General features: G+C 38.4%; 1 protein-coding gene across 3 annotated transcripts in view; it reads left to right on the top strand.

Annotated features, from left to right (window-relative positions):
* Positions 1 to 22,414, top strand: part of LOC149811905 (increased DNA methylation 2-like) — a 28,401-nt gene extending 5,987 nt beyond the window's left edge. For all 3 annotated transcript variants that reach the window (XM_089992731.1, XM_089992729.1, XM_089992730.1), the window contains one exon: positions 21,985 to 22,414. In XM_089992731.1, coding sequence (XP_089848857.1) covers positions 21,985 to 22,262 — 278 coding nt within the window. In that variant the 3' untranslated portion in view covers positions 22,263 to 22,414. The remainder of the gene's footprint in view (positions 1 to 21,984) is intronic.
* The last annotated feature ends 271 nt before the right edge of the window (positions 22,415 to 22,685 follow it).

The following is a 22,685-nucleotide window of genomic DNA, read 5'->3' as shown; positions in this document are numbered from 1 at the left end:
GACTCCTCTGAGATATGCTTCACGAACATAGTGACAGTCCATTTCGATGTGTTTAGTTCGCTCATGAAAGGTGTGATTTTTCGCAATGTAGATTGCACTCTTGTTGTCACAACAAAGCGTAGTGGGCCCTTCTATTGTAATCCCCATGTCTTCTAGCAATTGATGAATCCAAACAATCTCCATGGTAGTAGTTGCCATGACACGATATTCAACTTCTGTAGAGGAGAGCGACACCTTTTGTTGCTTCTTGCATCTCCACGATATCAGTGAGTCTCCTAAGAATACACAAAAACCAGTGGTGGAGTAACGGTTATTTGGGTCACCTCCCCAATCAGAATCAGTATAAGCAATCAATTTTAAGTCGGAAGAAGATGACAGAAAAACTCCCTTATTTAGAGTACCCTTTATGTATCTTACGACTCGTAAGATGACACTCATGTGAACTGATGTGGGCGCATGCTGAAACTGACTTACAGTATGGACTGCATGGGATATATCTGGTCTGGTAATACTCAGATACATCAATGATCCTACAAGCTGTCTGTAGGGTGTAGGATCCAAAAGGGGAACCCCATCATCAATTTTCATCTTTGCCCCTACTACTGCAGGAGTTTCACAAAGCTTCTCATCTGTAATACCTGACCTGTCAATGATCTCAGAAGCAAATTTAGTTTGAGATAAGAAATATCCTCTAAGAGAGTATGCTACTTCAATTCCTAAAAAATAAGTTAGAAAACCCAAGTCAGACATTTCAAATTTATCTTTTAAGATAGATTTTATACTCTTAACCCCGTTAGAGTCACTCCCAGTGATGAACATGTCATCAACATACAGTAGTAAAATTACAATCCCTGCATTGGATTTTCTAACAAATAGAGTAGTGTCAGTAAAACAAGAGGAAAAACCATTCTCAATCATCACAAAATTAAATCTATCATACCAAGCCTTGGGGGCTTGTTTTAGACCATAGAGTGCTTTTTGAAGACGAAGCACCTTTCCCTTAGGAGTCTTCATTCCAGGAGGAGCATTCATATAAACTTCTTCGCTTAAATCGCCATTTAAAAAGGCATTTTTAACATCCATTTGATAGATGTTCTATTTGTTGATAGAGGCAACGATTATAAGGCATCAGACAGTGACCATACGAGCTTCAGGAGCAAAAGTTTCTTCATAGTCAATACCATATTCTTGACTATATTCTTTTGCAACCAAGCGAGCTTTATACCTTTCAAGGGATCCATCACTTTTAGTTTTTACTTTGAAAACCCATCTGCACCCTATTGTTTTCTTGCCTTTAGGAAGATTTTGAAACTCCCAAGTTTTGGCTCTTCTAAGAGCCTCAAGTTCATTGTCCATTGCATTAATCCATTAAGGGCACTTACGCGCTTCTTCAAAATTCCTAGGTTCTATATAGGAGTGGATGGCACTAAGGCAAGCTTTATATCTTGGTGAAAATGAGTCATAAGAAATGAACCTAGAAGGAAGCCTTCTACTTCTTTCGGTTCTACGAGATATCACTTCATTCTGAGAGGCACTGGGACTGATATCATTATATCTGTCAAGAGCACTCCTAAAGTTGTTTCGATCTCTATGAGTATAGGTGATAGGGTCTCTAGGTAATTCTTCATCAATATGTTGATGTGACGAAGTAAGCAAGGGGATGTTTTCCTCGGTTTCAAACTCATTTGGGTTACTTTGATCTGACTTATCATCACTAGTGTCATCGTCTTTATTTAGTAAATCAAATAAAAAGGAATAATCTACATTTTCATTATGAGGGTCACAACGTTCGAATCCACTAAGATTTTCCAAAAAACTCACATTTCTTGAAACATACAATTTATCACTTTTGATATCATAACAACAAAACCCCTTTTGGGTTTCAGAATAACCAAGAAAGGCACAAGGAATGACTTTAGGAGAAAGTTTGTCATTCTTATCAGTAAGAACAAAGCATTTACACCCAAAGACCCTTAACCTGCTATAATCAGGTTCCTTATCGTACAGTTTTTCAAAGGGAGAAATTTTGTTTAAATTTTTCGATGGGAGTCTGTTTATGAGATAGACAGAAGTAAGGGCTGCCTCAGCCCAGAGATTCTTTGGAATGTTTTGAGAAATGAGTAAAGTCCTAGTTGTTTCAATGATGTGCCTGTGCTTTCGTTCAGCTAACCCATTTTGTTGAGGGGTTTTCGGACAAGATTTTTGGTGAAGAATACCAAAATTTTCAAGATAACTTTTAAATTCATTTGAGAGGTATTCTCCTCCAGAGTCAGACCTAAAGATTTTTAAGCATCCATTGAATTGATTTGAAATCATCATGTGAAAACTTTTAAAAGTTGAGAAAACTTCATGTTTATGTCTAAGAAAATAAATCCAACAAAACCTAGTGTAGTCCTCCACTAAAATCACATAATATGAAAATCCTCCCTTTGACATTACCGGAGCCGGTCCCCATACATCGGAATGGACAATTTCAAATGGTTTTGTCGTAAAAATGGATCTTTGAGGAAAAGGCAAACATTTCATTTTTCCCAAGAATACATTCATTACATAAAAAGTCACTTTTACAAAGATGTTTAACAAAAGGCAAATAGGAGATTTTAACAATATTGGGATGACCCAATTTCTTATGCCATACATGAATATCTTTGTTTTGGACGACATTGCAAAATTGACTCTTGGGAACTTGAAGAAAATCTACATAGTAGAGGTCTCCTCTTCTAGAGCCTTCCCCAATCAATCTTCCAGACTGGCGATCCTGTATCCAACATTTATTAGAAGAGAATTTTATATCGCAACCATGGTCCGAGAGTTGGGAGACGGAAAGAAGATTTAAATTAAGGTTTGGGATAAAACGAATTTTTGGAACAAAGAAGTCTTGTCTTTCAAAATTACCTATTCCTTCAATCTCAAGAGATGTTCCGTCCGCGGTTGAAACAAAGGATGAAAACAAATTTTTAGAAAAATTTGAAAGAGAGCAAGAGCTAGGGGTCATATGAAAGGATGCCTCAGAATCTAAAAGCCAAGATGTCTTACCGGGAGAAGAGGATGACATAGCGGCTCCGGAAGTGCCTCCCTTGAGAAGAGGTTGTAGTGCCTCTACGATTTGTTGAAGGGAAAGAGACTCACTTGATGAAGAAGGTCGTTCTTCTGCTTGGGATGCCATAGCCGTTGCAATCAATTTCTTTCATTTAGGACACATAGGTTTGATGTGTCCGGGTTCTTTACAATAGTAGCAATTTAATTTGCTATAGTCTCTTTTGCCATACCGATCATTTCCTCCTTGACCTTGGTTCTTGAAATGAGGAGGTCTATAGGTCTTCATGTTATTTCCCGGTCTTGACACGACATTAACTATTTCACCATCTTCTTGAGTAGAAGAAGTAACAAGAATGCTAGAATTATTTTTGCCAATCCCCATACGGGTTTCTTCACCACCTAGCTTGGTGATAACATCTTCAAGAGAGGGTGATGTGAAAGCGGAGAGAAGAGAGGACCGCACTTGTTCAAATTCGGGTCTAAGGCCATTTAGAAAATTGAAGAACCGGTCTTCCTCAAGTTGTTTGTGCCTTAATTTGATTGCCTCTCCACTCCATTTAGGTTCAAGAATTGCGAACTCGTCCCAAATAGAGGATAATTCGGCAAAGTACTTCCGAATGGTCATGTCATTTTGTTGGAGGGTCAAAGCCCTCTTTTGGAGAAAGTACTTGTGGGATAGATCTCTTGAGGTGTACATTTTCTCAAGATACACCCAAGCTTCGGAAGCTTTTTTAAATTTGATGATATTGGCGTTTATCTTGGTTTCAACGGATGAGAAAATCCAAGATAAGATCTTGAAGTTCTTCATTTCCCAATCATCATGTTTTTTAGAATACTCTTCAAGAGCCTTTTGTCTTTCATCCCCTTCAAGGATCTTAATATCCCCTCCTTCAATGACGGTGATTTTGGGTTCCGGTTCCGATATGGATCCATGAATGTAACCCCAAAGCCCCTTTCCTTTAATATGGGCTTCCATATTATCGGCCCAAACATGATAGTTTGAGCCATTACTTAAACTCAAGAGAGAAATGAGAGTCTTTTTCGCCCATTAGAGAGGAAAGAAAACAAAGAATAATACATACCTCAAATACTTTTTGCGTCTTTCTTGACAAGAGAGGCTCCCAAAATATTGCTCGAAGAAGATGATCCTTTTTGATTTCAAAAAACTTGAAGGCACGCTTTTCGAGGAATGCAAGAGAGGGCGAATCACAATTCTTTTTTTCAACGAGGCTCTGATACCATGTGAAAGTATCTTCAACAAGATACTTTAATCGATAACGCAATAACCTTGAGAATAAATGTGTGAACATACACACACCAAGAACACTTGGAACACTTGTGCACAACAAGCACAACACACAGAATCACAAATGTGCAAATGCACTCATAAGATTCATAAACAACTAAAAAGTTGGGCTATAATCCCAAAACCCTTAAGAAAATACAAGAGGAGCTGCCCATATTTATAGGGCATTTAGGAGGCCTTGGGAGGGGCTCCACATAGTCGTTGGAGCCCCTCCAACGGTCACAAATGTGACCGTTGGGGGGGGGTCCAACGACTAGTGGGTTGGGCTCCTCCCAATGCAAGTACAATGCATTAATTAAAGAAAAAGAAAAATAAAAAATAAAAAGGGGAAAAATACAAACCATATTCACGAAAATGAATGTGTAAAATACCTAAACTACCCTTAGCAATATATATATTTTATATATATATATATATAATAGGTAGATACATATACATATATAATATATGTATATGTATCACCTTATATATATAAAATATATATACGAAATTACAAGATTGTTTTACATATTTTAACAATCTCCTACTTTGCTGTAGCATATGACCTTATCTTCAACTTCTTGCTTATAAATTTATGGTCTGTAGGATGATATTTTCAGTCTTACTGATAGTTTGTGTGTGCTGTGCCATCATGTAAAGCCAAGAATGGAATCATGAATTATGGTCTGCTGGGAATGACTAAGTTGTAGTTTGAAGGCTGATACTGTTTTCAATCTTACAGATAGGTTGTTTGTGCTGTGGCATCATGTAAAGCTGAAACTGGAATGATGATGAATTAACGGTCTTCTGGTTACAGGAGAGGTGCTCAGTGTTTTAGTGATGCATATGGTTTAAATGTTTAGTAGAGAGCTATGAGATATGGTATGACTTGGCTTAGTTTTAGGAGATGCGGTAGTTGTATATCTAGACTGTTACCTTGGTCTTTCCATCTTGTCATCTGCCACTGAGAGCCTTTTACATTTACAAACTGAAATGAGGATATAGTTTGGTTGGGATAGGATGTTCAAAAGGTATTTAAAACATGTTCACAATTTTTTCTTTCACACTTTTTAACTCAGAGGAAGCATTGTTGATCTTTCTTGCAGATAACCTCACAAGTAAAAGAACACTGGCATGCCAATATGTCAGGAAAATTTGAGGAACTCCCTTTCATTGTAAGGACATGCATAGCTTAAAATTTGATGATGTTCGGGCAGTACTGATACAGACCTGATACGGAGGGCTGCACGCTCGAATCAGAGTCCCAGTTTACACGGGGCGGCAATGGAGTGGAGAGAGAGAGAGAGAGAGAGAGAGAGAGAGAGAGAGAGAGAGAGAGAGAGAGAGAGAGAGAGAGAGAGAGAGAGAGTCCTAATGAGCTAATCTTCTTCCAAATGGAAAAAGCCAAATCCTACTAGAGAGGTAAGCCAAAAAAAACTTTTACTAATTAGATAAAAACGAAATAACTTACAATAACTTAAATAGAAAAGAAACCACAAATGGAGGACCCACCAAACCGACCCTATCTGTAGGAGAGATATCCTTTCCATTTTGCTCTTCAGGTGGCACTAATCTAGAAAATGGACACATATGCTCCTGGGAATTTGATACAACAACAACAACAACTATGCCTTCATCCCAAAACAATTGGGGTCGGCGATATGAACCAAAAAAGAAAATCATTCTGGGTCTTCCACATGAATCCTTCTCCTCCAATCATTTCTATCCAATGCCATGTCCTCGGTGAGGTTCAAAGCATTCATATCCTTTCCTGTCAGCTCCATCCAAGTCTTCTTAGGCCTACCCCGAACTCTTTTAACTAGTATATTTTTCCATTTCTCCATCCTTCTAACTGGAGCATCATTAGGTCTTCGCCGAATATGTTCAAACCACCATAAACGATTCTCTCTCATCTTATTTTCAATGGATGCAACTACCTTCTTACGTATCTCCTCGTTTCGAATCTTATCTTTTATTGTATTTTCACACATCCATCTAAGCATACACATCTCAGCTACACTCATTTGATCCAAGAGGACGGGAATTTGATAATGCCAGGAAAACTGTATTTTCTGCCCCTTCATTTTCTTTGAATCGCCTTGCTTTGTCCTTTAATTAGTAGATGACTGGACTATCCCTTATCCTAACCCAAATCCCGTTTACACTTATGTGGATAAGTCGACCCATTCATCTAATAGGGATCTCCATATCCAAACACCTAAGCTAATTGGGTCGAGATGCTATTAATCCCCACCATCTTCAAAACGGCCTTGTCTTTAAGGCCGGTAATTGGGGATGTCTCCCCAATCACTGGTTTTTCCCGTCCTCTTTGATCAAATATGAACGTTGACACTTCCTTTTGTCTATAGCAATATGGCTTAACATTGGCCGGTTGAACTCTCGGAATGATAGCAACTTGCATGTCATGAGATCTTACTGGGGAAAGCTCCTTTGGTTCAACAATAATGTCTTCAAAGTGGTTGAGGATCTGCTCCAATTCGTATGAGAAGGGTCCCTGGGAACCCCCTTCCAAGGCATGGAGCAAAAAAACTTGTCCTTGCTGCATAGTCTTGATCATGGATTTGGATCCCATGATCTTCTAGTTGGGTCGGGGAGCACTGATCTCAACCCGTTGCCCCTCTTTGTCAAACTTCATGCTCATGGATTTGAAATCCCATATGATTTGCCCAAGGGCCTGCAACCATTGCATTCCTAGAACCAGAGTTGCCCCTTTCATGGGCAGGCCAAAGGCATCTAATTGGAAGTTGGTGCCTTGCTCCCGCTACCTACTATCATATTGAATGAGACTTGTGAAGTGGTTGGGCATTTAACCTTTCGGTATGTTTGGGTGCATAGAGAATTGTGTCCTTCCCGTGTTAATGAGGATAGCTATCCGGGTGCCTTTGAGAGTCCTTGAAACTCGCTTTGTTTGTGGCACATCCACTCCAGCAAGTGCATGAAATGAATTTTCCATGACTTCCTCTTGTGGAAGCTCCTCATCTTTCTTTTTCTCCTCCTCCTCTACCTACTTCTCTTTTTTATTTTCACTATTTGAGATACAATACATGTGCAAGGTCTTACAATTGTGGCCAGGGTGCCATGTTTCCTTAAAGTTGTAACATAGCCCTTTGTTTTGCCTTTTGACCATTGCCTCATTAGAGACTTTTTTACATTTACATGCACATTGGGAGAATTGAAAGGTATATTAGAAATGAGTTCGGACCCACTAGTGTCGGCTGCTGCACTAGATCTGCTTGATTCGCTCATGAAAGGTGGACGAGTTTGGTTTTGTTTGGATCTGGATCGGAATCCGATTCATATGCTTTTGGACCCTTGCTTCTGCAACTTCTCCTCTGCCCATCGCACTTGCTGGGAGCACTCCAGAATGCTGGTTGGTTGCTTAGGATGTACATTTGCAGAGGGGCCAAATCATAGTGCTAGTGCTCGTGCAAAGACTTCCCAAGTTGGCAAGCCAATATTCTTTTCGATCTAGTGGTACCAATGGGTTGCATCTTCCTCCGGATGGATGGAGGTGACAAACACCTTTTCCGCTTCTAGGGTCTGCATCACTCAAAAATAATGCTCAGCTTTGAAGATCCAGCTGGTTGGATTCTTGCTGGCGAAAGTGGGAAACTTGATACGAGGTTGCTTCATTTGGTTCCCATTGGCATGGCCGAACTGCTGGTCCAAAAATTCAGGTGGGTTGGACCCCCTTGCTGTTTCATCCCCATGCTGATTCATGAATTCGCACAACATTGCAGTTAGTTCATCCAATTTTCTATTTGTCTCACCGACTTTAATGCTTGTCAACCCTAGGTGGTGTTGAGTTTCAGCCTGCATAGTGTCTATGAAGTCTTGGGCTGGTGTCACCATGACTCAAAACCAAAGTTGTTGTTTGCCTGCAGGACAGAATTCTGCCGGTTCAAAGTTTGGCTGGTGCAGAGGGCTAGCGTAGGTTTTATGGTTGGTTTTGGGCTTGGTTGACTGGCTGTAGGTCTCAGGTACGTAAAACAGATTTTTTTTTGGGAATTTTCAGGGGTTTTAGAAGGTCGAAAATAATTAATTTTCGAGACGGGTCAGGACGTTGCAGGTTTGGTCTGGGATTCAGGCTCTAACAGGTTCCAAAGATTGGACTGGATCTCAGCGGTTTGAACAAATTTTTGGGATCTGTAAATTGAGTCTGAAAACTAACCGATGTACATTCTTAGGGCTAAATTTTTAGGATTTTTGGATATGGGACCAGACCTAGGGAATTTTCAGAAGTAGTCAGACGAAAACCGGTCAGGATCCCGACGTTGTTTCTGACATGGATTGGTAAAAACACGATGTCTATAGATCGAAAATTGATTTTCATGATCTGTAAATTGGGTTCGGTATAGGACAGGTAGGGTTAGCTAGGGTAATTTTTTGGGGAATTTTTAAGGTTGTCTAACTATAGAAACACGAATTTTTAAAACCGAACTGGGGTACAAGTGTCACGAAATGGTACAAATCCCAATGCATTCCGGAATACGTCTCATGATCCAAGAATACAATATAGTTAAACACTCGTTCATAATGGAAATACCCATAAAACACAAGACTTAAGAATAAACAATTTGATTAAGTATGAAATTCAAATAATATAAAAGAAAATGAAAAATTACAAAAGAGTCTCACTACAACACTCAAAACCTAGAAAACTACCCATCACTCTCTAAAAACTCACATATGCACACACCCACTTATTTATAGAGGAAAGAAGAGTAAAAGGGGAAGAGAGTAAAAGGAGAAGAGAGCACTCTTTCTAGTCATTGGACAGGGTCCAACGACTAGAATCTAGCTATTGGACACCTTCTCCAATGGCTAGAAGTCAACCAATGTTGACTTTAGTCAACATATGTTGACTAATCATATATATATAATATATATTTATATATCCATACAATATATAATATAAATAAATAAATTATATATATATCTATATATATATATATATCTATATATATCTATATCTATCTATATATATACACAAAAAAAAAAGAATACATCCATTTTAACACCCTCCCTCAAACTTATAGTGCTTCACTGTAAGTTTGAAATTACAAAATGAGAAACCCATTACATAAAATATTTTCATAGACTTCAGCAATTTCTTCCACTTGGTACTTTTTTAGAAGATGCTCAATCATATGTTCCATTACACAAAGGATCTTCAAAATTATCAATTCTCGATATGCTTGAAATGTCTTTAGAATCATTAATACCGCAAATATTTAGAGAACTTGTAAAGAGAGCAAAACAAGAACAATCTAACAAGAGATAGCTATATATATATATATATATATATATATATATATATATATATATATATTACGGAGAGAGAGGATGGCCAAACACATAAAGATATAATATATAGAAGATAAGTCAATTTAACAAATTTTCAAAAACATTTAGAGGATGAATTAATTTTGAAAAAATCATTAATTTCAAACATGATAGTCATTTGTCACTTAAATCATTCATGAAAATCATACGAACATATCTCTCACAAAAGGCATATTACTACATAACTGACATGAATTTTCAACATTATCAATATCATGAAGAAGTAACTCACAAAGATATTTAAATAACAACTCATTTTTATACAGTGGAAGATAAAAAATGATTTCAATTACTCAATAAAAGATTTAAGAAAAATCAAATCCACATAGATCAATTTCATTTTTGAAACAATATTAGCAATCGTAGGATGCAACTGGAGTTTTGTGCGATTGTAGAATGCCATTGCGGTTGAAGGAAAAGTTTTATAGGACGACTATTAGGCCCACTTTACTATATAGTACAGAATGTTGGGCTGCCAAGAGACATCATATTCAAAAAATGAGTGTAGCTGAGATGCGTATGCTGAGATGGATGTGTGGAAATACAATAAAGATAAGATTCAGAACGAGGAGATACGTAAGAAGGTAGGCGTTGCACCCATTGAAAATAAGATGAGAGAGAATCGTTTATGGTGGTTTGGACATATTCGACGAAGGCCTAATGATGCTCCAGTTAGAAGGATGGAGAAATGAGAAAATATATTAGTTAAAAGAGGTCAGGGTAGGCCTAGGAAGACATGGATGGAGGTGATAAGAAAGGATATGAATGCTTTGAACCTCACCGAGGACATGGCATTGGATAGAGATGAATGGAGGAGAAGGATTCATGTGGAAGACCCATAATGATTTTCTTTGTTGGTTCATATCGCCGACCCCAATTGTTTTGGGATGAAGGCGTAGTTGTTGTTGTTGTATTAGCAATACAACTAAAACAAAACACTTATGGACCAATTTTAAGAGATTACACATGCTAATAAAACAAGCAGAAAAACAAGGATATCAACGAGGATCCACACAAATACAATAGGAATGTACAAGCACCAACTTTACAAAAAAGCTGTCATAGGGATTCGGCTAGCAGGGTGCCGCACCTGCGTTGATGCGACTCGATGCGGGTGCAGTCAACCCGATCCTGGGTGCGTTGACCGCACCCAGTACCATTTAGGTCCATTTTTTTTTTAAAATTGCCCTAAGAAATGGGCTGCAATTTTTTTTTTTAAAATTCTGCTGACAGCAGTTGTCTGTCAGCTGCTGAAAGCTGCTGTCTGTCAGGGCTGATAGCTGTTGTCTGTCAGGGTTTTTTTTTTTTAAAAATTCTGCTGACAGCAGCTGTCTGTCAGCAGAAAAACCTGTGGGGGAAACCCCGACCCCCTTTATATAAATATTTATTTATTTTTTTTTTTACATTTTTGCCCCTACCGCACCCCGCACCCGGGTCTTTTGGAAGTGCCGAATCCCCGCACCCGCACCCGCGCCTGCACCCGCACCCATGTGACATAGCAAAAAAGTAATACAAAGTAAGATGAATCTCAAGAGCAATCAGATGCACATATTAGCCACTATGAGCATACTAATGAAATGCTTAGAAAAGCATGTAACATAGTATGCAGAATAACAAAAACAAAGTGCAAAAGCACATACAAGTCCAAGAGTGGACAATACAAAGGCACAAAGGCATAATATAAGCACAAAAGTGCAAAAGCACAAGTCCACTATGGGACAATACAAGGAGCCAACGAATGGCGATACAAACAAGTAAAAAATATATATATTTTTAATAAATATATGCTTGAAAAAGCATAAACTTATACAAATTATGCAAGATAATAAATCATGGAATAACTCTTACAACTAAAGCATAATGCAAAATGCATGAAAATATTTCAACAACCATTTCTCATAAAAGAGCAAATGAGTTTAGAAAAAATTATGAAAAGAATAAAAAATCTCATAGACTATAATGAATGAATTTTGCAAATTAAAACACTAGTTTGACCACCACAAACAATCACTTTCTAAGCCTCCAAACCTCAAACATCAAGTGTATCAGCGACTAAAACAAGAGCATAAACATCATGCCGCTAAAGGGCCAAAGACACACACGAAGGTGTGTATAAAGATCTTTTGTCTACATATGATAACACTTAAAAACAAGTGTATCAACGACTAAAACAAGAGCATAATGCCAATGAAGGGATAAAATCACACACGAAGGTGTGAATAAACATTTCTTGTCTACATATAATGACACTAAAAAATCAAATGTATCAACGACTAGATCAAGAGTATAATGCCAACAATGGACTAACATCACACACGAATGTGTGAATAAAATCTCTTGTCTACATGTAATGACATTTAAAAATCAAGTGTATGTGCGACTAAATCAAGAGTATAATGCCAACAACAACAACAACAACAACAACAACAACTACCCCTTCATCCCAAAAAAATGGGGTCGGCGATTTGAACCCAAAAAGAAAATCATTTCGGGTCTTCTACATGAATCCTTCTCCTCTAATCATTTCTATCCAATGCCATATCCTCGGTGAGGTTCAAAGCATTCATATCCTTTGTTATCATCTCCATCCAAGTCTTCTTAGGCCTACCCCGACCTCTTTTAACTAATATATTATCCCATTTCTCCATCCTTCTAACTGGAGCATCATTAGGCCTTCGCCGAATATGTCCAAACCACCGTAAACGATTCTCTCTCATCTTATTTTCAATGGATGCAACACTTACCTTCTTACGTATCTCCCCGTTTCGAATCTTATCTTTTATTGTATTTCCACACATCCATCTAAGCATACGCATCTCAGCTACACTCATTTTTTGAATATGATGTCTCTTGGCAGCCCAACATTCCGTACTATATAGTAAAGCGGCCTAATTGTCGTCCTATAAAACTTTTTCTTCAACCGCAATGGCATTCTATGATCGCACAACACTCCAGTTGCACTTTTCCATGTCATCCACCCAACCTTTATCCTATGATTTACATCTCCATCAATTTCTCCATTCTTTTGAATGATAGATCCCAAATATTTGAAACAATCATCCACCGATATTTCCCACTCACCAAGCTTCACTACACTCCCATCACTACTTAGTTGCTTACTAAATCGACATTCCATATATTCTGTCTTACTCTTACTCAACTTAAAACCTTTGGCTTCCAATGTCTGTCTCCATAATTCTAACTTAGCATTAACCCTAGCTCTAGTCTCATCAATCAAAACAATATCATCAGCAAACAACATACACCACGTCACATTTTCTTGAATTGATCTCGTAAGCTCATCCATCACTATGGCAAATAGGAAAGAGCTTAATGCATATCCTTGATGTAACCCAACCGTTATAGGAAAATTGGTTGTCACCCCTCCACAAGTGCGGGCATTGGTTACTACTCCGTCGTACATATCTTTAATTATACTAATGTACTTGAGAGAAACACCTTTTTTCATCATTGACCACCAGAGAACATCCCTAGGTACTCTATCGTATGCCTTCTCCAAATCAATAAAAACCATATGCAACTTTTTGTTCCTCTCTCTATAAGTTGTCTAAGAAGTTGTAGAGCTTCCATAGTTGATCTTCCAGGCATAAAACTAAATTGATTCTCCGATATCATGACAACCTTCCTCAACCTATACTCAATCACCCTCTCCCAAAGTTTCATAGTATGACTCATAAGTTTTATACCACGATAGTTTGTGCAATCTTGTATATCACCCTTATTCTTATATAGGGGCACCATTGTACTCTTCCTCCACTCATTAGACATCTTATTTGTCCGCCAAATCTTGTTAAAATGATACATACCCGATACAAAGGGCTGCACATTTGAATTGGAGGCCCAATTTGTAGAGGCGACAATAGAGTGGAGAGATAGATGCGCGAGAGATAAGGGGGATGCGTGAGAGAGGAGGATGAAAACATGAGGGGGAGAGTGAGAGAGAGATGAAAACATGAGAGGCAGAGAGATTTGCTTTGGCAAGAGTTTTAAGGAGCTAATATCCTTCCGGATGGAAGAAGCCAAATCCTACCAGAGAGGTAAGTCAAAAAAAACTTTTACTAATAAGATAAAAATGAAGTAACAACTTACAATAACTTAAATAGAAAAGAAACCACAAATGGAGGATCCACCACATCGACCCTATCCATAGGAGAGAGTTCCTTTCCATTTTGCCTTTCTGGTGGCGCCAATCCAGAAAATGGACACATATGCCCTTGGGAATTTGATAATGCTTGGAAGACTGTCTTTTTTGCCCCTGCATATTCTCTAAGTCGCCTTTCTTTGTTCTTCAATTAGCAGATGACTGGACTATCCTTTTATCTTAACCCAAAATCCCACTTACACCCATGTGAATCAGCAAGCCCATTCATCTAACAGGGATGTCCAGATCCAAACACCTAAGCTAACTGGGTCGGGATGCTATCAAGTACTGATAGTATCTTGTACATGAACATGTTCACTTTTTGTAATTATTGGGCGGAGGACTGAAGCATATGCCTGGAAGTTTATATTGAGATAAAAATGGGCTCTCAAGAACATAGATTTGGCAAGATGGGCCATGGTTTGGGTAATATGTGATTGTTCACTTTGTGTAAGTAATTGGGCAGAGGACTGAAGCATATGACTGAAAGTTTATATTGAAAAACAAAGATCGGCTATCAAGAATATAGAATAGGCAAGATGGGGCAGGGTTTGGGTGATATGTGGATGATAGTTGGAGATGGTCGTTCTTTTAGGGTTAACCATCTGGTTTGCTTAGGAAAGAGGTTCAAGTAGGTCCTTGGGAACAGTTGATGCACTATCTCCTTTCAACACTATGAAGGAAATGTATCAAAAGGAAGGAAAACTATGGACCGACCCAGTCGCCACCTCATAGTAATTATGAAATCACCCCAAGGACACTTTAGGCATCCACAGGTTATGCACTAATTGTACACCTTGTTCAATAAATGGAACACTTTAGTTGTCTGCTCTCTGGTGGTTCTGTCAGGTGTTTCCTATCATATGGACCAAATTAAAGCGAAAGGACACTGCAACCATGTAGATAAGGATGAAATCACGTGCATCATAAACTGTTATAGCAACATCTTGTCAATCATTCACTTGAGAAAATGTAACTTTCTATTCAAGCTGATGAAATTTTCCGACATCATATGTTGTCCCAGTATTTGTTTTAATTTAGCTGTGGTTTGAGATTTTGACTAGCCAATGAGAAAAACAAACAAAAAGAAAAGGTCAAGCAGAAGCTAACAAGTTGAATTTACATTTTTCCTCAAGAAGAAATATTCTATCCAGAGAGTAAGAACCTTAGTTGTCATAGGCGCTAGGCAAAGCCTAAGCGATGAACCCCTAGGCGGGGACTAGGTGGGGGCCTAGGCGGGTCTAGGCAGTACCCCAAATAAAAAAAACAAAAAAACGTACAAAATATGTAAACAAACTACTAAAATTAATAAGAAACATGTATATAACATAAAATCAATCAACAATAAGCAATAGACAAATAATAACATATCGTCGACTATGTCACACAGACTCGGCTAAGGAGGTGCCGCACCCGAGTCGACACGCCCCGACACGGGTGCGGACTCGGGTGCGGTTTAGGACTCGGCTCGGACTCGGTCAACGCCGAGTCAGACTCGGTCAACGAGTTCAGGCCGAGTCCGTCCACATTTTGGACTCGGTCAACTTTGACCGAGTCCAAAAATGTCCATTTCGACTTTTAAATTACATTTTGGATCTGGGTCGGGTCAGGTCCGGACCTGACCCAGATCCAATTTTCTTTTGCAGCCAAACCCTAAAAGGGGTTTATCGACAGGGGGAGGGGCTTACCCTCTTGATTTTGCTTCTCCCCTTCAGCCCCTACAGCTTTCTCCTGCACCCACGCCGACGATCCAGACTCCGGCGACGGTACGCACAGGCAACCACCGTCTCCCCCTCCGTCAACAGGTATGTCGATCAACCCTCCCTCTGCTCGCAACCTCCCTTGCACCCTCTGCTCGCAGAAGAGGGGCTCCGCCCCTCTCTGTGCCTCCTATTCACAGAGGAAGGGCTTGGCCCCTCCTCGTTTTGCTTATGTCTGGCAGGCCCCTCCCCCCGTACCCTTTGCTCGCAGAAGAGGGGCTTGTCCCCCCTCCCTTCACCCTCTGCTCGCAGAAGAGGGGCTCGGCCCCTCCCTGTACGTCCGATTCATAGAGGAGGGGCTCAGCCCCTCCTCGTTTCCCTTTTATTGCAGGGGTAAGAAGTAGGAGTGGGGGAAGGAGGGGGCTCGGCTGACAGGCTGAGCCTTGCCACGCCGAACAACAGGGGAAACGAGGAGGGGTCGAGCCCCTCCTCGTTTTCCTTTTGTTCGGCAGGGGCAAGGAGTGGGGGAAGGAGGGGGCTCGGCTGACAGGCTGAGCCTTGCCACGCCGGACAGAAGGGAAACGAGGGGCCGAGCCCCTCTTCTGTGAATCGAAGGCAAAGGGAGGGGCTCAACCCCTCTTCTGCGAGCAGAGGGTGCAGAGAGGGGGGATGGGTGGGCCCTATTAGCCTGTCAGCCGAGCCCCCTCCTTCCCCCACTCCTTACCCCTGTCGAACAAAAGGAAAACGAGGAGAGGCTCGGCCCCTCCTCGTTTCCTCTGCTACCTTTGACTTTTTGGCAAGGGCGAAGCCCCTGGCACAGATAAGGTTCAACAGGGGCTTGCCCTGCCCCTCCTTTTTTGTGTTAGATAGGGGGTAGCTCCTATTACTATTATTTTGAAGTGTTTATTAACTTTATTTTATTTACTTATTTTCTTTTTAGTTTTCACTTTTCAGATATAATGGCGAGTTCTAGCGGTAGTGTCAATACATTTGGTTCAAGTTCTAACCCTGAATTAGAAGTATCTCAACCACTTTGGAGGCTTGTGACAAAAGGGGTAAAAGCTAGTACTGGTGGTGGGAATGTGCAGTTTCATTGTAATCTATGTAAGACTGTTTTCACAGGTTCTTATACGCGTGTGAAAGCACATCTTTTGCATATTCGTGGTCAAGGAATTAGGGCATGTTCTGGGGTTGACAAAGACATGTTAAAGCAATCAAAAAAAGAACAAGAGGAAACTGAAAAGAAGAAAATTGCAGAGATGAGAAGCGATTCGATTAATTTGTCTTTTTCTACTGCTAGTGATATACAAGAAGAGCTTTTAAAGAAAAGAAAGATGAAAAGCAATAAAACAATACAAACATCATTCAAAAACATGGCAAAAGCATAAATTGATAAAAACATTGGTCGATTCTTTTACTCAAGCTCAATTCCTTTTAATGTAACTAGAACTCCATACTAGAAAGATATGATTACATCTTTGGCTAATTGCAATTTGAGTGGTTATGTGCCTCCTAGTTCAGAAAAACTAAGAACAGTCATTCTTGCAGAGGAAAAAAATAGAATTGAAGACTTGTTAGAGACTCAAAAATTTGCATGGAAACGACATGGAGTGTCGATTGTTTCTGATGGGTGGACTGATATACAAAGGCGACCACTGATAAACTTCATTGCTTACTCACTTAATGGGCCAATCTTTTTGAAGACTATTGATGCATATGGAGAGTATAAAGATGCTGAGTGTTTAAAGAGATTATTTGTCGAAGTGATAAAAGAAGTGGGTGAAGAAAGTGTGGTGCAAATCATTACTGACAATGCTCCAGTTTGCAGTCGTGCATGAATGAATTTGGCAAGTGAAGATACATATTCACATATTTTTTGGACTCCTTGTGCAGCACACAGTTTAAATTTGGCACTTAAGAGTATATGCAATCCATCAAAAGATGATGCACATGCACATGAAATGTGCTTATGGATTGAGGAAATAGAACATGATGTTCGAAATATTAGAAATTTTGTTGTAAACCATCATCATGCCCTTTCTATATTTAATAGGCATTCTGATCTCAAGTTACTGAAAGTTGCTGAAACTCGTTTTGCTTCTCTCATTGTTATGATAAAAAAAATTAAGCAACTCAAGAATACATTGATGATGATGGTGGTTGATCAAGATTGAGATTTTTATCGTACTGAAGATGATGTCAAGGCTCAAGCTATCAAAAAATGCATTCGTGATGATTTTTGGTGGGATAAAATTACATATTTTGTTGAATTTACATAGCCTATTTGGAAAATGTTGAGAAAAGTTGACAGAGATATACCCATGCTTCATAGAATTTATGAAATGTGAGACAATATGATTGAAAAAGTTCAAAGTATCATTTTTAAACATGAGAAGAAAGATATTGCACTTGATGATTCAGAATTTTACAATCATGTACATTCAGTTTTAGTGAGAAGATGAGATAAAAACAATACACCTTTGCATGACATACTCTTTCAATCCAAAATACTATGCAAAAAAATGGTTGACAGCAGGTGTTGGTCGTGTTTCTCCAAATGAAGATCCTGAGATATCAAGAAATAGAATGATATATTTGGGAAGACTTTTTAATGATCCTCACATGTTTAAGGTTATAAATAGTGAGTTTAACAAGTTTTCTACTGGGAGATTTGATTTTTTAGCAGCACTTGTGGCAAGGGACGAAGAAGATCCCCTTAATTGATGGGCAACATATGGATCAGAGACACCAAATCTGCAACGTCTTGCAATGAAGTTGTTATCCCAACCTGCTACATCATCTTGTTGTGAAAGAAATTGGAGTACATATGCTCAAATTCACAACATTAAAAGAAACAAACTCACTAGTAAAAGAGCAGAGGATTTGGTTTATGTTCACTCGAATCTACGATTGATTTCTCGCCGCACCAAAGAAGAGTATAGGTACTTTTTTTTTTGTATTCAAAGTTTGTATTTAAATATTTGCATTCAAAGTTTTAAGTTAGATACTAATATAGTCATTTTTTGATGCAGTTGTGGACCATCCAAGAATTGAGATGTAAATCCAGAAGATTTTGACTTGGAGGGAGAACATAATTTACATACTCTCAACATGGACTACCTCGATCCTGTTCTTCCCTCTAATTCAGACGATGAGGCAGATTTATGATAAATTTTGTTGTTTATCACACTCACAAGCTTCTTTATGTGTTATATTTTGGTAAGTTTGTGTTGTTAAGAATTGTTTTTTTATTTTTGCTTTAAAATTTACAATCTTTATGTGTTAATTTATTGTTATATATATAATTATATATATTTAAAATATATATATTTATAATACATTTTTTTAATATATATATATATATATATATATATATATATATATATATATATATATATATATATATATATATATATATATATATATATATATAGCCGAGTCCCCGTGTCCAAATTTTTTGGAATTGCGCCGCACCCGTGTCGCACCCGCACCCGCACCCGCACCCATGTGACATAGGTCGTCGAACACTGTAACGTAACCTGCTCAAACAAATTAAGAAGCCCCTTCCATTGTTCTTCTAAAAAATAATAAAATCTGAAAAAAAAGAAACATGTAAATTCGCTAAATTAAAAGGAGTAAGCAACAAATAACATAAGCTCATATATTAATGTATATCATATATGTGAAAAAAATACATAAACTACACAATATATACATACACTTATAATATGTTAATATATTAACTATGCATAAATCATAAACAGTTAAACACTAAACAGTCAACAAAAAGTATCACTAAAAAAAACAGTCAAATAGAGCACACACTAAACAGTAAACACTAAAAAGTAAACAGTAAATGCAAATAATATCATTTTTTATAAACAGTAAACAGTAAACAGTAAACAGTAAACAGTAAACAGTAAACAATAAACGCTAAATTTATAAGCAGCATCATAATCAAAATAAGACAACAGTAACTTCATAAGCAGTATCAGAATCAAAATAAGACAACAAAAATTTAATATATATCATATATGTGAAAAACAAATACATAAACTATACAGTATATACATATACATAAATACATACACTTATAATATGTTAATATATACAAAATTAACATCATTTTTATAAACATTAAACAGTAAAATAGCGCACACACTAAACAGTAAACACTAATAATATCATTTTTTATAAACAGTAAACAGTAAATGCAAATAAGAGGCACTTTCTAAGCAATACAGCATTATGATGATGCTAAAAATGCAAAAGTTCACACAGCATTATGATGATGCTAAATATAAACAGTAAACAGTAAAACACAAAAGAAACCCAATCTGAATCACTCTCAAAACCCAACAGATTCACAACTATGACAAGCACTCACATGACATTCAGATAGCATGAATTAGAAGCCAAAATAATTCAGCATCAACAAATCAGCCAAATCACTCAAGAAATCAACTAAAATAATTCAGCATGACGAGAGACAGATTTTCGAAAGCCAACGACAGAGACGCGCGCGAGAGAGAGAGGTACTTATACTGTAGAGGAGAGAAACAAATGACTGTTGCTCCACCTTCTTCTTTTTCTTTGTCCTTTTCTTCTTCTGCCCTAGCGAGAGAGAGGAGACACGAGAGAGGGTTGAAAAAGGGGGGAAAGGGACCTTTTCCCCCTTTTATATGTTGATTTAAGTTTACGAAAAAAAAAACAAAAAGTGGACCGACCTAGGCTTAAGCCTAGGTGGTGCCAGGGCGAGCTAGGCGGCACCTAGGCAGTAATATAGGGCCCCACCACCCAAACCTGGTCGCCCAGGCGGTGGGGCTGCACCTAGGTCGCCTAGGCGCCGCCTTTGACAACTAAGGTAAGAACCAGAGTTACCGGAAGCGCCTAGGTAAAAGGGGAAGCGCGAAACGCCGCGCTTCTGAAACGTGCGGGGAAGCGTCACTTTTAAATGTGAAGCGCACTTCCCATCACGCTTCCCCCGCGCTTCCCCAATTTTTTTCATTTTTTTTTGTATTTTTTATTTTTATTTTTTTCGCTTCCCCCTCGCTTCCTAGGTCGCTTCCGGTTCACTTCCTAGGTCGCTTTCGAGACGATTCCCGACTCGCTCCTAAGTGGTCCCACGCTTCCCGCTTCCTAAAATTTTGAAAGTGCCTCGCTTCCCGCTCCCGCTTCCTCAACTGGCAACCATGGTAAGAACAATGGAATTTCAAAACATTTGATGAAAATCATATAAAGATGATGCTCTACAACAAAACCCTTTTCTTGGCAGATATTTGACACTTAATTATTTGTCGTTCCTTTGTTTATTTGCATATTTGACAAGACTTGGTAAAAAAATTTGCATGAATGCTGCGTTAAATTTAGTAGCCTCTCACATGTTTTTTTATTTGATTATTCAGTTATTCCTTGATAAGTCCACACATTCTTTTTCTCAATGGCAAATTTATGAGTGTTGATGTCTCAGATTAAATTACAAAAGGCTGCCTAATTTATTAGCTATTTATAAATTACCACACAACTTATTAAATTCAACCACCTTTTTCATAATGCATGTCAGATTACCTGTCTAAGTTATAGAATCACTAGTTTTACCCTTTGTTGTTACAATCATCATCATCAAGCCTTATGCCAACCACATGGGGACGACTTTATGACTTGTTTCTCCATTCCTCTCCGTCTAGAGCCTTTGTTGATAAAGTAACTAATCTTATTTTCTTGTATTCAAGAAAAAAATATTAAGATCATTTTGGTCATTAGTGGTTGACTGGGTGGTTTCTGGGCCAAGCATGTCTTTAAAACAAAGATGAAAGGCACAGCCATCGGATGTAATAATGGAAAAGTTGGGAAGTTTTTTTGTATGTAGGTGATAACCGGCAGCTTTTGTAACCTACTGTTATATTACCACAGTGGTTTTTGCATGGCATTTTGAAGAAGTGTGTGAATTGTTCAGCTCCTTTGAGTGCATATTTGTCCCTCGTTGCTACTGTAATCAAACTTGCAATAACATTAAACAGTCATTTTACTAAGAAAAAAGTATGGGACTGGCAACACGGGCTTCTCTTTAGATCCTAGTAATTGAGGATTGATTTTGGGTTTGTTAGGACCAGTGAGAACTAGAGACTTTGATGTTCTTGCTGCTTTGTGTGATGTTTTTCTTGTATATCTTCTCTCCTTTCTGGTATAGCAAGAGCCCAACATCATCATATAGAATTGTGTGTCCCAGTGGTGTCTGCTTGGTTGGTAAGTAATAAAAGTGTATCTTTATTTGCTAGATAAAGGGAACAATCGCCTCTTATTAGTTGAATAATTTTTTATGCCCTGGATTTCTATTTAACTCTTGGTACTGGATTATAACTTTTTGCTTCTATTCACTCCTATGAATATTCATCAGTTGATACAACTTGAAAATATTTTCATCTGAGCAGGTCAATTCAGTTGTGAGATCGAGCATGACGGTAAGGTTGTGATTAGAGGGGTGACAACAACAGGGGATAATACTATCACGAGAAATTCGCGGGTGTTTCACATGAAAACGCAACACTTGTGCCCACCGGGGCTGTTTAGCACTTCGTTCTACTTACCTGGCCCTGTAGATCCCAGGCTGTTCTCAGGGAACTTTGGTTCGGATGGGATTCTTGAAGCCATTGTGAAAAAGTACAGGGACCCAACAGGATCATCAGCCAAAGTGAGACTGACAACTTGACCAATATCAGTGGGAAAACTTCTTGTAGCTGATCACCATTAGGTTGCCACGGGATCATGTGATCATCAGTGGAATTGTATTTATGCTAACAGGTGGAGAAAAGGCTGAAACTGCTCTTCTTTGATCTAAAAGTGATTTGGCTGGATTTACATTATGAATTGGGATTAAGATCGCCTATTTTGATGATTCCTGTATATTTTAAATAACTCTGCTGAATAAGTAGATGGAGAATGAAAGGAAGGGGAACGAGAGAGAGAGAGAGAGAGAGAGAGAGAGAGAGAGAGAGAGAGAGAGAGAGAGACTCTTGAGGCCTATCCATGAAATGGTAATTTAAAATTATATTTTATTTTCAACTTTCACGCAAAGCGGCTTTAACTTTTTTAATAAACTAATGAAGTATTTACCAGTGTTTGAAAAAACTCC

Source organism: Nuphar pumila, chromosome 17 (assembly GCF_984573655.1).
Source record: "Nuphar pumila chromosome 17, dmNupPumi1.hap1.1, whole genome shotgun sequence".
Taxonomy (NCBI): domain Eukaryota; kingdom Viridiplantae; phylum Streptophyta; class Magnoliopsida; order Nymphaeales; family Nymphaeaceae; genus Nuphar; species Nuphar pumila.
This window is presented reverse-complemented; position numbering and strand designations above follow the sequence as displayed.